At 56.9% G+C, this 12864-nt stretch overlaps 1 protein-coding gene across 2 annotated transcripts in view; it reads left to right on the plus strand.

The window, feature by feature from the left end:
• Window positions 1–12864, plus strand: part of KAZN (kazrin, periplakin interacting protein) — a gene marked incomplete at both ends in the record, with an annotated part of 349293 nt that overhangs the window by 228985 nt on the left and 107444 nt on the right. The window contains one exon of one of the 2 annotated variants that reach the window (XM_084242126.1): window positions 5122–5341. The exons of the other annotated variant lie outside the window; for it this stretch is intronic. Coding sequence (XP_084098252.1) covers window positions 5122–5341 — 220 coding nt within the window. Of the gene's footprint in view, window positions 1–5121; window positions 5342–12864 lie in introns of those variants that run through there. 2 annotated transcript variants of the gene reach the window in all.

Below are 12864 nucleotides of genomic sequence, written 5' to 3' on the forward strand. Positions count from 1 at the left end.
CTCTTGTCACTGAAACCCCCGTCAGGCAGTGGCCACGATCATGTCCATCTTACAGACGAGGAAACTGATTAGCCAAAACTACTCTAATCACACACTTATGAAGGTCAGAGGCAGGACTTGAGTCTCTCTGTGTCCTCAGCCTTTTGGGTGGGCAGACGTCTGGGACACCACTTCCTGCTGTTCACATCTTCCTGGTTCCCTCCCCCACCTATCCAGAATGGGTGGGCCCCAGTGACTTGTTTTAATGCACAGAATGGGGAAAAGACAAAGGATGCCATTTCTGAGATTAGGTTACCAGGAGACAGTGGCTTCTTCCTGTGTCGTGTTCTCTTGCTCTTCCCAGAGTCCTCTGGGGGAAGCAAGCTGCTGTTTTGTGTAGCTCTGTAGCTCTATGGCAAAACTTGAGAGCAGCCTTGGGCCAATAGCCAATGAGGAACTGAGGTCGGAGCACAGCACCCCACCCCACGAGGAGCTGACTCAGGCCAGAAGTCAGCAGAGTGACCTCAGGAGTTGATCCTGCCCAGGCTGAGTCTTACGTTGACTGAGGCACTTGAGAGGGGCTGAGCAGAGGCGCCCCACCTGAGCTCCGCCTGAATTCCTGACCCACAGAAACTGAGAGAAAATAAGAGCTGGTTGTTTCAAGCCTCTTAGTTCTGGGGTGATTTGTTACGCAGCAATAGGTAACTGACATTGCTATCACCACCAGCAACACACACAAAACACAGCCACAGGAAGGAGAATAGAGGCCAACTCAAGCGTAGTGGGCAGAGCTGGAAAAACCCTTCACACCTCTGCTGAGCCAGCCCTTTCTTTGCTTTTGCTGTGAGGGTGCCCAGATGCACAGGCAGAAAGCCCCCCTGGCTACCCCTACCCCCATGATCTCATGTGAGTTGGGGGGACCTGTATCACTGCAAAGTTCTCAGACTCTCAGGAGCAGCTGGCCTGAGTTTGCAAGGCTGTTCTGGATAAAACTGTGCCTTTTCCTGGCAACTAGAGGTGCTGGCTTATCTCAGCTCCAGGTATTTGGAGCTCCAGTGAGTACTGGTTGGGGAGCTCAATGAAACCTCTTCTACAAACATTAAAGACAGCCAAGAAATAAAATACCTGAAAAATTCCTGGGGACTCAGCTATTCAGCTTCAAACAGATGTCAAATAAAGTGGGGGTCTTCTAACATGAGCTTTCTGGGTTTTGTTCCTTCAATCAAATATATCTAGGCAGTTCTGTCCTCTGATCTAAAGGAAGCTCCCCTGGGAATGAGGGGACACTGTGAGTGGGGACTGACCCCTCGGCTCCCTGTCTCTGGCCTCCTTTGTGTTTTCTTTGGTGGCGCCCTGTCAACCTGGGGTCAGGGTCATGGGGACACTGTCTGGCCTCAGAGTTCAGAACCAGAGCAGCTTCCCTGCCCTCTGGCCTGACCGCCCATCCCCTCACCCTATTCCCACTTTGCCTCTGTCTTTAATGAGCTGTCTGGAGGTCTGGGGACAGTTCTGGCTGCCGTTCCCCACCCCCAAATCCTGCTGCCCTGCAGAGGCCACCACCAGCGTACCCTGGAGAAGGACAGAGTGAGCCAGATCCCAGGCCCAGCTGTCTCCAACATCAATTCCCAGCTTCCCCCAGGGATGCTGGGAAGATCTTCTGTAAGTACGACCAACCACATAATTTGCAGGTCCTGATACAAAATGAACATGTGAGGCCCCTAGTTCAAACACAATTAAGACTCTCAAGTCTACAACAGCAGAGCGTTAACAGGGGCGGGTGTCCTGCTGAACTTTGAGCTCTGGGCAGATACAAGGATGCATGCTAAGGAACTGGCCCTGACTTGGAGTCTCCAAAACCCACCTGGTGTTACCCTTGATGAAGTTACCCTGTGACACAGGTTTTCACCTCCTCTCCTAGATGCCTGTTGCAGAACGAAGCAGAAACCTTTCCTGGGCCCAGGACTTTTCAATCAAAAACACATCTCCCACCCAAGGCAGATGCTTTTCTGGAAAACTCTAGGCTGCCATTGCTACCAGAGGCTTACCTGCTGGCAGAGATATAAGCAGGGAGATGGGGCGGGGTCCTGGAAAGGGGAGACATGGGCTGTCTGAGAACCCCCAGAAATCTGTGAAGGTGGGCCCAACTAGCTTGGGAATCCTAGTTCTGAGTGTGGGGAAAACACACACACACACACACACACACACACACACAGAGTCAGTCAGGCCAAACTTAGCTGAGTAAGAGAGCGGTGGAAATTCCCCAGGGCTGTGGGCTTGAGAATGACTTGGATTATTGAAACGCCCATAGAAAGCCCATGCAGACTTCTGAAGAGCTGCAGAGGCGACCAATGAAATGAGCACTGGTGCCAGTGGACTAAACAGAAACTTCTAGATATTTTTACATGTTTATTTCGTAGTCCGTTTTTCTCTTCTTCCTTTCCCTCTCCTCTCTCTTCTTCTCCTTCAGTTTTAAGGAGTTGTCAACATTTCAAAATTAGATTTCACATAAAAATCCATATTCCTAGTGGCTCTAAAAAAAAAAAAAAATAGAAGCTCCAACTACATTAGAGCCACATTCCCGCATGACAATGTTCTTTCTGCCCCATCTACCAGGCAAGGCAGCCTCTCCTCTGCCACTGTCCCCACCGCTCCCTAAAGGCCCCCGGCACTGAATCCAAGTAGCGAGTGCTCCCTATTCGTGTTTGTGCTGCTGTCATGGATTGAGGAGGAAAGTGAGCATCTTTAAGTGGGAAAATAGAAGGTTGCCAAGAGTTTCATGTACCTCAAGAACTATGGGAGAGAGCATGTTTCTTTGTGGAAGCAAGAGTCTCCCTGCGTGCCTAACATGCAAAGGGTGAATAAGTCAAAGGATGCAATGTCGGGCCTCCCCTGGTGGCGCAGGCGGTTGAGCGCAGCGCTGTGAAGCTGTCCGCAGCCTCTGCAGCGTGGGTTCGATCCCGGCCGGCCGGTGAGGGGCCCACATGGCGTGGCAGACCTCTCCTGCCGCCCGCTGCTCCCCTCAGCAGTGTATTTCGTCAGTCTGCCTGTTCTGTTCCCCGCTCTGTCTCTGGTGACTCCTCTTACCCTCCCGCACATCTGGTCTGTACGCTGGTTCTCGTATAAATAAATAAATAAATAAATAAATAAATCTTTAAAAAAAAAAAAAAGGATGCAATGCAATGTCAACTGATGGTGGCAGTTCGCACACAGCCCAGGCCACTCGTCTTGTCCCTGGCTGGGTCCTTGGAGAGCTCTGAAATGAGATTCCTGGACCAGATCTGGGATCCAGCAAGGGGATTCCCAGCTTCTCCTCACAGGCCAGCTCTCAGCAATCTTTCTTTTGCTCTGTTCTCCTTGTCACCCTAGCAAAGGCAGAGAAATACAGGGATTCCCAGTGTCTCTTGTCACTAGGAACGCCTCCAGTTTCCATGCCCCTTTAACCCTGTGGATAGTTTTCTTCCCCAGTTGGGGACACCACTAACATTTAGTGTCACCAGCCAGCCCTCCCCTAGGCAGTCACATTCCGGTCAGGCTCAGGTATGGGGTCCGAGGCAGCCCTGTGGACTGACACAGCCAGTCCAGTTCCTAGTCACTGGAAGGTGAGGGAGATGTAGGGGAGGGCAGAAGCCAGGAGGCCATGATGGATGAGGGCCAGGCCACAGTGGTTGCTGAGAGATGACGCTCCGTCACAGACAGGAAAGTTTTAGAGACTTGATGGGGGATGGAGGAGGAGTGAGTTGGTTCCCACAACTGGTGGGAGAGCCAGATGACCGTGACCTAGATGCCAATGACCTAGAAATTCCCAGAGGTCAGGCCTGGACCAGTGGGAGCTGTAAGTGACAGGGCCAGGTCTGGGAAGGCCGGGGTGCAAGCTATCCAGAAAGGGAAGCTGGGGATGCCAGCAAGAACGTGTGATACCGCACCTGGCTGTATAACCTCAGTTCCCCACGTGTACAAGAGGGGGAAACTGGACCTGCCTCCTGGGACTTCCAGGAGATAATTAGTCCTTCTAAAGAGAATCGTAATCCCCAGATCAAAGGGGGTGCAGAGCTGCAAACTCACTTTGCAGTGAGCTCTGCCAGCCAGCCTAGCACCCGCCCCAGCTGGTGGGTTGACATTTGCAGACCCGTGAAGGCAGCACCTCCTAAAAGGCTCGGTGGACTAGCACCTGGCCCCTTCCCCACCTCCGTGGCCCAGGTCCTCACCTCGGTGAGAACCACCTCACCTGTCCTGGCTCTCCAAGAGGGGAGTTTTTCAGTCCACAAGCAACACTGCTGAAGGAAGGTGGGAATGACGGATGCCCTTTTCTGTAGCTGGGGAAAATGAGGGTCCAGGAAGTGAGGTGCAGGCACAAGGGCCCCCCTAGATCACAGCCTCTTCCTGGGTGTGCACCATCTCAATTTTCTTCCTGCCGGCCAGGCCAGCGCGGGAGCTGTTACAGCCACTCAAATAACGAGCAGTCAGCCAGGACAGGTGAGTAAAGCTAAGCCCAGGGCTCCCACCCCTATCTGCCCTCCCCTGGCCCGTGACTGGACCTCGGCTCTTCAGCAGGGTTGGCATGAGGGTGTCGGAAGACTAGAGATGTGTGCAAACTGGGGTGCCAGGCAACGACCCTTAGACGCGCTCGCTCGGGACTTTCGGGGACCGGGGTTCAGTCCTGCGCCTTCCTGGGCACTGGTCATGTTCCTCACCCGCCGTTTCTGCAGGAGTGACCGTGTTGGGGACGCGCGGATGGCGGGAGCCCAGCGCACAAAGCAGGCCGCGGGCCGGTCTGGGCGCGACGGGCGGGGGCGGGGCCGGGGGCGGGGCCTGGTCCGGGGCGGGGCTGCGGCGGGGGCGGGGGCGGGGCCTGTCCCGGGGCGGGGCCGCGGCGGGGGCGGGGCCGCGGCGGGGGCGGGGCCGGGGGCGGGGCGAGCGGCGGGCGCTCGCCAGCCCGGAAGGCGGGGGGCGGGGCCGCGGGCGGGGGCCGCGCCCACGTGAGCGCCGCGGCGGCGGGTTCCTCGCGCGGCGGCCGCGGACGGCGGGTCCGGCCGAGGAGAGCCCGGGGCCGGCGCGCGGGCGGCCGGCGGGCGGCGGCGGCACCGGCGGCCCCGATGCGGCGGCGGCGCGGGGCGCAGTGAGCGGCGCGGGCGCGGGCCCGGCATGCGGGCGGCGGACGCGGGCAGCGCGGAGCGCGGGCGGCAGCTCGCGGCGCGGGGCGAGCCGGCGCCCTCCTGCGGGCCGGGGCCGGGGCCGGGGCCGGGGCCGGCGCGCCCCCCGGGGCCGGCCGCCTGCGAGCCGGGAGCGGACCCCGCGGGGCTGGGCGAGCGGCCCCGCGCCGGGGCCCCCTCGGCGCCAGCGGATGGCGACCGCGTCCAGCCGGGTAGGTGCGCGCGGGGCGCGGGGGGCGCGGGGCGCGCGGGGGGCGCGGGGGGTCGGGGCGCGGGGGGCGCAGCCCGGGCGGCCTCGGGGCCGGCGCGCAGGGCGCTCCCCGCCGGGGTCGCGGCGCCGCGGGTGGCAAAGTTCTCGCCGCGCGCGGAGCGGGGTGCGGGGCGGGGTGCGGGGGGCCACGCGGGGTGCAGGGGTCTCTGGCCCCGGGCGCTCCCCCGAGGGCGGCCCCCGGGCGGCCGGCCGAGCCTCCCGCGCTGTGAGTCGCGCGGCGCCTGGAGCTCCAGCTCCCGGCCGGGCCCGCCGCGCCCTTTCGGGGCGTCGTGGGACGGGGGTCAGCCCCGCGCGGAGTTGGGGCGGCCCCCTGCGGCCGCGCCTGAGCCCCCGGAGCCCAGTGGCGCGCAGAGCGAGGCTTCCCCGCCGCCCCTCCCGGGGCACGGCGCTGCCTGGCGTCTGCGGGAGCCGCGGCTCGTGCACTTGAACTTCTGGCGCAGCGGGAGGACTTGGGGCGGCCAGACACGGTGCCGGGTTTAATCCCGCATTGTGGGCTCATTCGCCCCAAACAGAGGCAACGTTTTAGGGTTAACCTGTTCCCAGTGGGTGCGCCCTTTGCATTTTGTTCTAGTCTCAGTGGCCAGCCTCCCCAGCAGCCCGGTTAGGTCGGGGGTGGGGGGTGGGAGCGGGGCTTGGGGTCCCCAGGAACCCCTACTTCCCCTTGACTCTGGGGTCAGAAGAAAGGATCTGTCATCGGGTTGAAGTTTAAGTACTTTTTCCAGGAAACTGGCGAGGAGGGCCCAGTACCAGGTTTATTATACCTTGAACACTTAGCCGTGTTCCAGTAACTTACGTGCAGTGTCTACTTAAATCTTATCACTAGCAAGGAGGCATTGTTATCTCCTTGAAGATGGGGACAAAAGGGCCAGAGGTTAATTGATTTGCTCCAGGTTCTCTGCCCTGAGCCCTTCATGGTGCTGGAATTCACCAGAATGCTGCACCCAGGCAGCCAGCCTACCAACCAGAAATACCAGGCTTATTTACCTAACAATTATGTCTTCCCTGTGAGAAAAACTCAGCAGAAAGCCCCCTTAATTCCAGTCTGCCTGTGTCGGTCTCCCTAGGAGACGGAATTCTGGGGGTTGTAGTTCCAGCCATGGAAGCTGGACTGGCCAGGCCCCCAGCTCTTGTTAGCTGAACTGCTGGGGGACCCCTGGAGTAGCCGGAGGCCTTGGGTCACCAAGGGGCTAGAAGGACACTGAGCTCCAGAAGGAGCTGGAGCTCCTGGATCCTTGGCCTGGGGGCTCAGCCAGCTGCCACCAGATCCACCTCCTCCCTATAACTTTGCACCTATATTGTAAAGCAGGGAACAGCATAGGCGCCTAGAACAAGCAAATGGGAGCACCGAGGCCCTGGCTTGCTTGCCTGCACTCAGTCTGTCTGCAGAGGGAAGATAGTGAGGGTCAGTGGCTATTTGGACACTCAGTAGCTGATGCCTGCAAAGCACTTGACCTCTTTGCAGGGGATGGTTAATGAGTGTTCGTTTCCCTCTAGGGGCGGGGTCAGTGGCCATTGACTGGGCTCCCCATTGTGCTATCTGCTCATCTCTCCCCACCTGAACTGTGTCAAGATGACATTTGTTTTGTCTGTAACATACCTAAGTGAGCCAAGGCTGACTTGTGTGTGGAAGTTGTTATTATGTAGTAAACATGTGTGGGAGATGGCTGGGTGGAGATAGAGTTGTTTACTTTGTGTCTATATGGGCTGCATTTGTGTGTTCATAACAACAATATCCCAATGACCTGGTGTAGCCAAGAAATGCCTGTGAGTTTGGCGGGGGAGGGTATTCTGGTTGCCCTGGAGGTGTGTCCCTTTGACAGAGTTCTCCTTTGCCCGAGGCATCGCCTGCGTGAGGCAGGATCCAGCTGGCAGCTAAGCCAGAAAGTTTTGCCTGCTCTTGACCCCACCTCCCCGTGTCCCTCCTCTGGTATGTGGCTCCTAGAACCACCGAATGCTGTTTGTGAGAACTTTCCCAGGACGCCGTTCATGGTCTCTGGCTGTTGGGAGGGCTGGTCTTCTGGGAGGAAATAGGAATTTTTTGGACTTAGAACCACACTCTGAAATTACTGCTGAAATAACATTTTAGTAGGGTGGTGAGATGACTTGTCCCAGAATCCTAGCACCTTGGTCCCCTGCTGAACGTGACACTCAGTCAGGGAAGCTGAAAGAGTTGCCCTGGTAGATGATGGGGGTCTGGGGTTGGCGCTCAGAGGTGTGGTGGAATCGAGACCTGGACACCCTGGTGTTGCTCGTGCCGGGCGTCCTTGGATCAGCAGGGTGACCGGCCCTGGGCCGGGGGCAGCCCAGGCCTCCAGGGTGTAGCCATGTCCAGGGGAGGGGAACCCAGGGCTGGGTCAAGAGCAGAAGGCGTAGCAATGGAATGGTTTTCGGTCTACCTCCAATCTATTTGACCTTGAGGTACTCTAACTCAGTTTCCTTATTGGTACCATGGAAACACCCTGTCTCATGGGGGGGGGGGGCATCATCCCAGAGTGAACCAGGTAGCGCTGAGGGTTCTTGGGCTGAGAGCGTGAATGGTGCTATTCTGGGCTGTCCATGCGTTCCATTGCATTTCTTGAATCTCTGCTCCTGCCAGGCACTGTTGTAGCTGCCAGGGACATGGCAGCAAACCAGACAACCGCGGCCCTGGTTTCCATGGAGCTTCTGTTTGGTGGGAGGAGATTTCCAGTAGGCAAATCTGCACAGGATGTGTCAGGGGATGGTGAATGCTTTGCAGAAGGATGAAGCCAGGTGAGGGGTTAGTGGGGCAGGCAGGTGCTATTTGGTATGAGTGGGGGGAGGGTCAGCGAGAATACCCTCGTGGATGAAGCAAGGCATATGGGTGTAAGTCCTTGAGGCAAGAGGGTGGTTCTCCCATCAGCTAAAGGAACCAAGTCATTTTGTTTAGAGTAGCTGGTAAATGAGTGTCTTTGTAGACTGGACAGCTTCTCTGTCCATATCTGAACCCTACCTGCCTCCATGGGCAGGCACCACAGCCCCCTAAGTTTTCCTCTGACCCCCAGTTGCCAAAGTCTCCTGGAGCTGTTCATGCCCTCTGCCTTCCCTTTAATCATGTGCAGGCCTCCCTTCTCCTGCTCTGCTCCCCCACATCATGTCCCTGAAGAAGGGGACCAGGGCTCTTGGGCATCTTTCTGTCCTGTCCTGACTCCCAGCGCAGCACCGGAGCCAGCCATGGTACTGACCAAAGGCCATGCCTAATCTCGTCAGTCCTCCAGTACCCGGGGAGGGGGTGGAATGAGAGAATGTGCAGTTGTTAATCCCATGCACAGATGGTGAGGCTGGTGCTCAGAGAAGTTTAGTAACTTCCCCAAGATCACACAGCTGGCATCCAATCCCAGACTGTGGGCTCCAAAGCAGGGTGGGAAGACCTTGCACAGATGCCGACAAAGGAGACCTACATTCAGTTTCAGGTTTGTGTTTTGTTGACATTTTTATCTTTCCAAGAAAGGAGATTTGTCCTCTCTTTGACATCCCTTGTTTCAAGCAATTCAAGCATGTGCTTATCTTTGTGCCTTTAGCCATTTCAGTAGTAGCCTGGCTTTGAGGTGTCCCTTCTGGAAGTGATTTCTGCCTGGAGGGGTAGGGGTGGGGGGGGACAGTAAATCTCCAAGTAGGAACTAATGCCCTTAGAGAGCTACCTGCAAGGCCTCTGAAGATTTAGTGTGAGCTTCCTTGTGGGACAGGGACCTTGGAGGACTTGGCTGCCCTGGACAATCCAGAGTGAAGTCACTAGCCTTGAAGTAAATGCAGATTAGTTTCGTTGGGAGGTGTCCGGGGGCCCAGCACCTCCACCTGTGTGACTGAGCTGCCCTTCTCCAGGATGGGCAGCTCCCCCATTGTGGGTACAGAGCCCCGGCCCTGGAATCAGACATGCCCTGTTTGAATGTGTCAGCTCTAGTTCTTACTAGCCATGTGTCCCCAGGGAAGTTACCCAGTGTCCGAGCCTCAGTTTACACATCTATAAAATGGGAGCATGTTACCCATCTTGGAGTTGTCGGGCCACGATCTGTATGGTCAGGTGGGTGGGTGTCTGTTTATCCAGAGTCCAAAGAACTTGAATGAATGTGTGTGTAAATTTAAATTTTTTTTTTTTGAAGTTTGATATATTGGGATTTGAGGAGACAGGTGATTGATTCTGAAGGACCCCTAGCTGCTTAGCTGGCCTCCGGGGTCATCAGGAGATTTCTGTAAGGATCATTATGCACTCTTTATGTTCTCTGTAATATACCAGTTGAGTTATCTGGATGATTGGCCAGGACCCCAGAAACGCAATTGGAAAAAGCATCTCAAGAGCAACGAGCGCATGTGCTCAAGGAAGAGAGTAGATGCGAGACCCTGGATCAGCCTTCCCCTCCCTGGCATGGCCAGTTGATGAAAGTGGAAGATGGGGCACCTGGCACAGGCTGAGGGTTTAGCCCCAGCAGATAGCACGCCCCACATAGCGCCCAGCTTGTCCCAGGCAGCGCCGTGGGGATGCCGCGGTTGCTGAGTCACAGGTCATAATACTCCAGAGAGGACGCAAGCTGTGGTTACCAGGTGTGTGTGTAGCTATTTTTTATGAATGTACTCGCCTTACATGCATTTCACGTTGAGCGTGTCCAATGAGTGCTTGTCGGAGAGGGGAGAAGTCGGGGTCGCCACCTGTTGCCAAGGACCACCCCTTCTGTGCCCCCTGTGGCAGCCACCATGAAGGTGGGGACTTGAGACTTTCGCTGGTCTGCTGTTTGGACGCCTTCAAGAGGGGCCAGTTAGAAGACGCTGATGGTGACAGTGTCTCGATGCCCTTCCCCAGCGACATGAGTCCAACAAGCCCTGCAGCCGCCCCCACTTTGGGAGAAATTCACAGCCAGAAACTTGTGAACGGTAGGTGGTTGGCAGTGGTGCCCCAGCTCCTGAACTGGGTGATGCTGTTCTGGGCTTAGAAGAAGGGGAGCTGATAGGTTCAGGGGTGGCGACCCTCTCTGTGCACCCTGGACCTCGGTGCTTGGCTTTGGGGACCTCTTGGGCAACACCCACCTGGTGGCCAAGCTGCAGGTGCTGACAGTCTTTTGTTGCTTTGTTGCTGCTGGGATTTGGAGGCTGGCCCGGGCTCCCAACTAGTTTGGGCTGTAACTTTATCATAGGCATTGAACGTGTTCAGCACCTTTTAATTGTACAGAAGCTTCGGAAAGCTCTCCCTGGGGGCTTGGAGAGACGTGAAAACAACAGCTGCTAGTTCCTGTACCTTATTCCCTCACCTCACAGCCAGCCTCGCCAGCGCCCTCCTAACTTTGAAGCCCTGTGCACCCCGGGCATCTATGTATCTGCGAGTCGTGGTTATATAATTCAGTTGCAGTGAGGTCCTGTTAACAGAGGAATCGTTGGCTGAGGGCTGCCTGGGAGCCAAGAGCTTTGTTACCTCTTCTGTGGATCTCCCCGCCCCTGTAAGGCAGCTGGCACCCCCGCCCCATCTTGCAGGGGAGATAGTTATCCAGGGGGGGGTAAGGGGCTGGCCAGGCCACCACGCTGCCTGCCCCAGGACCATTGCTTCTTGCCTGTGATTTTCTTCAGCTGAGAAATTCCCCCGGGGCCACCAGGGCACAGAGCAGAGGCTGCAGTGCTGGGAGCCTGGGAGTTTTCCCCCTGGCATCTTTGGCACACTGGCTTCCAATCAGCCAGGGGTAGCTGGGAGCCGGGGCCCAGGGGCCTTGAAGGCTCCCTCTGCTCCTGGAGGCTCAGCTCCACCCCTCAGCCCCAGCCAGCACCCAAAGGGGCCAGCTGACTGTGACTGGAGGCCAGACTCTGGCCCTTTGGAACCTCAAGTGCAGAGCCCAGAGGGGGAGCCTTAGCCCTAAGGATGGGGTCTGTTCACTCCCTTTACAAAGTAAGGAAACTGAGGCCCAGAGTGACAAAGGGACCATGATGTTCAATATGTATGATGGGGTCGCTTCCAGGGTCAGTGTAAAAACTCTCAAAGGCGCATGTGTGCCTTCCCTTTGCATCATTCCCTTAAATCCTGCTGAGCCTCAAAGGGAGTCTCACATTTGGGGGGTAACAGTGGCCCGGGGTGCGTGCTGGAAGCCAGGTGTCAGGCGCCTCTGGGTTTTTATCAGGTACCTCGCGAGATCCTTGATACAGGGCATCCGTGGACCAGACTTTGAGACCTCTGCTGCGTGCCTTTCTGGATTGGGTTCATTATAGAGGGAGAGACGAGGGACCACATACGCTCTGGTTGGCACACTCGCTGCGTCCTGGAATCATCCTCAGTAGCCTCTTTTCCCACCCTCCGGCTGGATAGCAGATCCACGGACATTCTAGTTAAATCTCATTTTTCTCTTTCAAATCCAATCCTGCCCTCGCCTCGACCCTCTGGGCACACGTTCTTGGAGTTTATTCGAAAAGGCACATGTGCCCCACAGGCCTGTCCGGCAGTGAGGGGTCCCCCAAGGCAGCTTTGTCTTTGCCCCGCCCTGGGCTGGTGCTGAGGGGACTCAGGAGACCACACTCTCTTCTTCAGTTCCCCAGATTCTTTAGACCTGATGCCAACCCCATGGGTGGGGCTGCTCTTCCTGGCTGCCTCCCCCGCCCCACGGGATGTTGGCCCAGATGTCGTGCTGGTGACAGGCGTGTTGGGGTGAGCAGCTTGTTTGTTTCCTCTTGGCAGCTGTCACCCTGTCCACAGCGCGTGGGGACCCTTGGGGGCTTCATATCCTGCAGGACTTTCTCAGCTCCTTCCCGCCGCGGGAGGCTGAGGACCTGGGTGACGGGGCAGGGGGCTCTGTCTTTGGCCCTCTGCTGCCTAAGGGACCAGCACAGAGCTGAGTCCTGGGGTCACTAGGCTCAAATGCAGATGTTGGGGCCCATCTCCGAGATCGACTCCACAGGTCCAGGGTAGAGCTCAGGACTTTGCCCTTTTCTTTGGCAGTGAAATAGACCAAACATGAACGTTCCTATTTTAACCATTGATACCTTTCAGTGGTGTCTTACATGCATCTGCAGCATATGCAACTACCCTCACTCTCCATTTCCAGAACATCCTCATCATCCAAGACTGAGACTGTACCCACTAGACAGCCAGTCCCCACCCCCACTCCCAGCCCGGGTCTGGTGACCCCATTCCACTGTCCCTGCATTCACCTGCTCCAGGTACCCCACAGAAACAGAACCATGCAGTATTTGGCAGACCCTACCCTTCCAACACCATCTGTCCTGCACCTGTGCTGATGCTCATGGGAGTCTCTCCATTCTCCTTTCAGAAAAAGGAGGCCCAGTCTAGCCTTTGACTTTGCAGCCTGAGGCCATCACCATCTGCATGCCCTGAATAGTCCCTGCTGCCTGTGGGCTCCAGACTGACCAAGGCTGATGGTCGTTGCTGACCCCAGAGGTGCCTCCCTCGGTGATCACTGCCCTTTTGCCAGACCGCCCTGGGATCATCCCCTTAAACCTCCCATGCCGGTGCCTTGG

The sequence above is a fragment of the Talpa europaea genome (genome assembly GCF_964194135.1).
Source record: "Talpa europaea genome assembly, chromosome: 9".
Classification (NCBI taxonomy): Eukaryota; Metazoa; Chordata; class Mammalia; order Eulipotyphla; family Talpidae; genus Talpa; species Talpa europaea.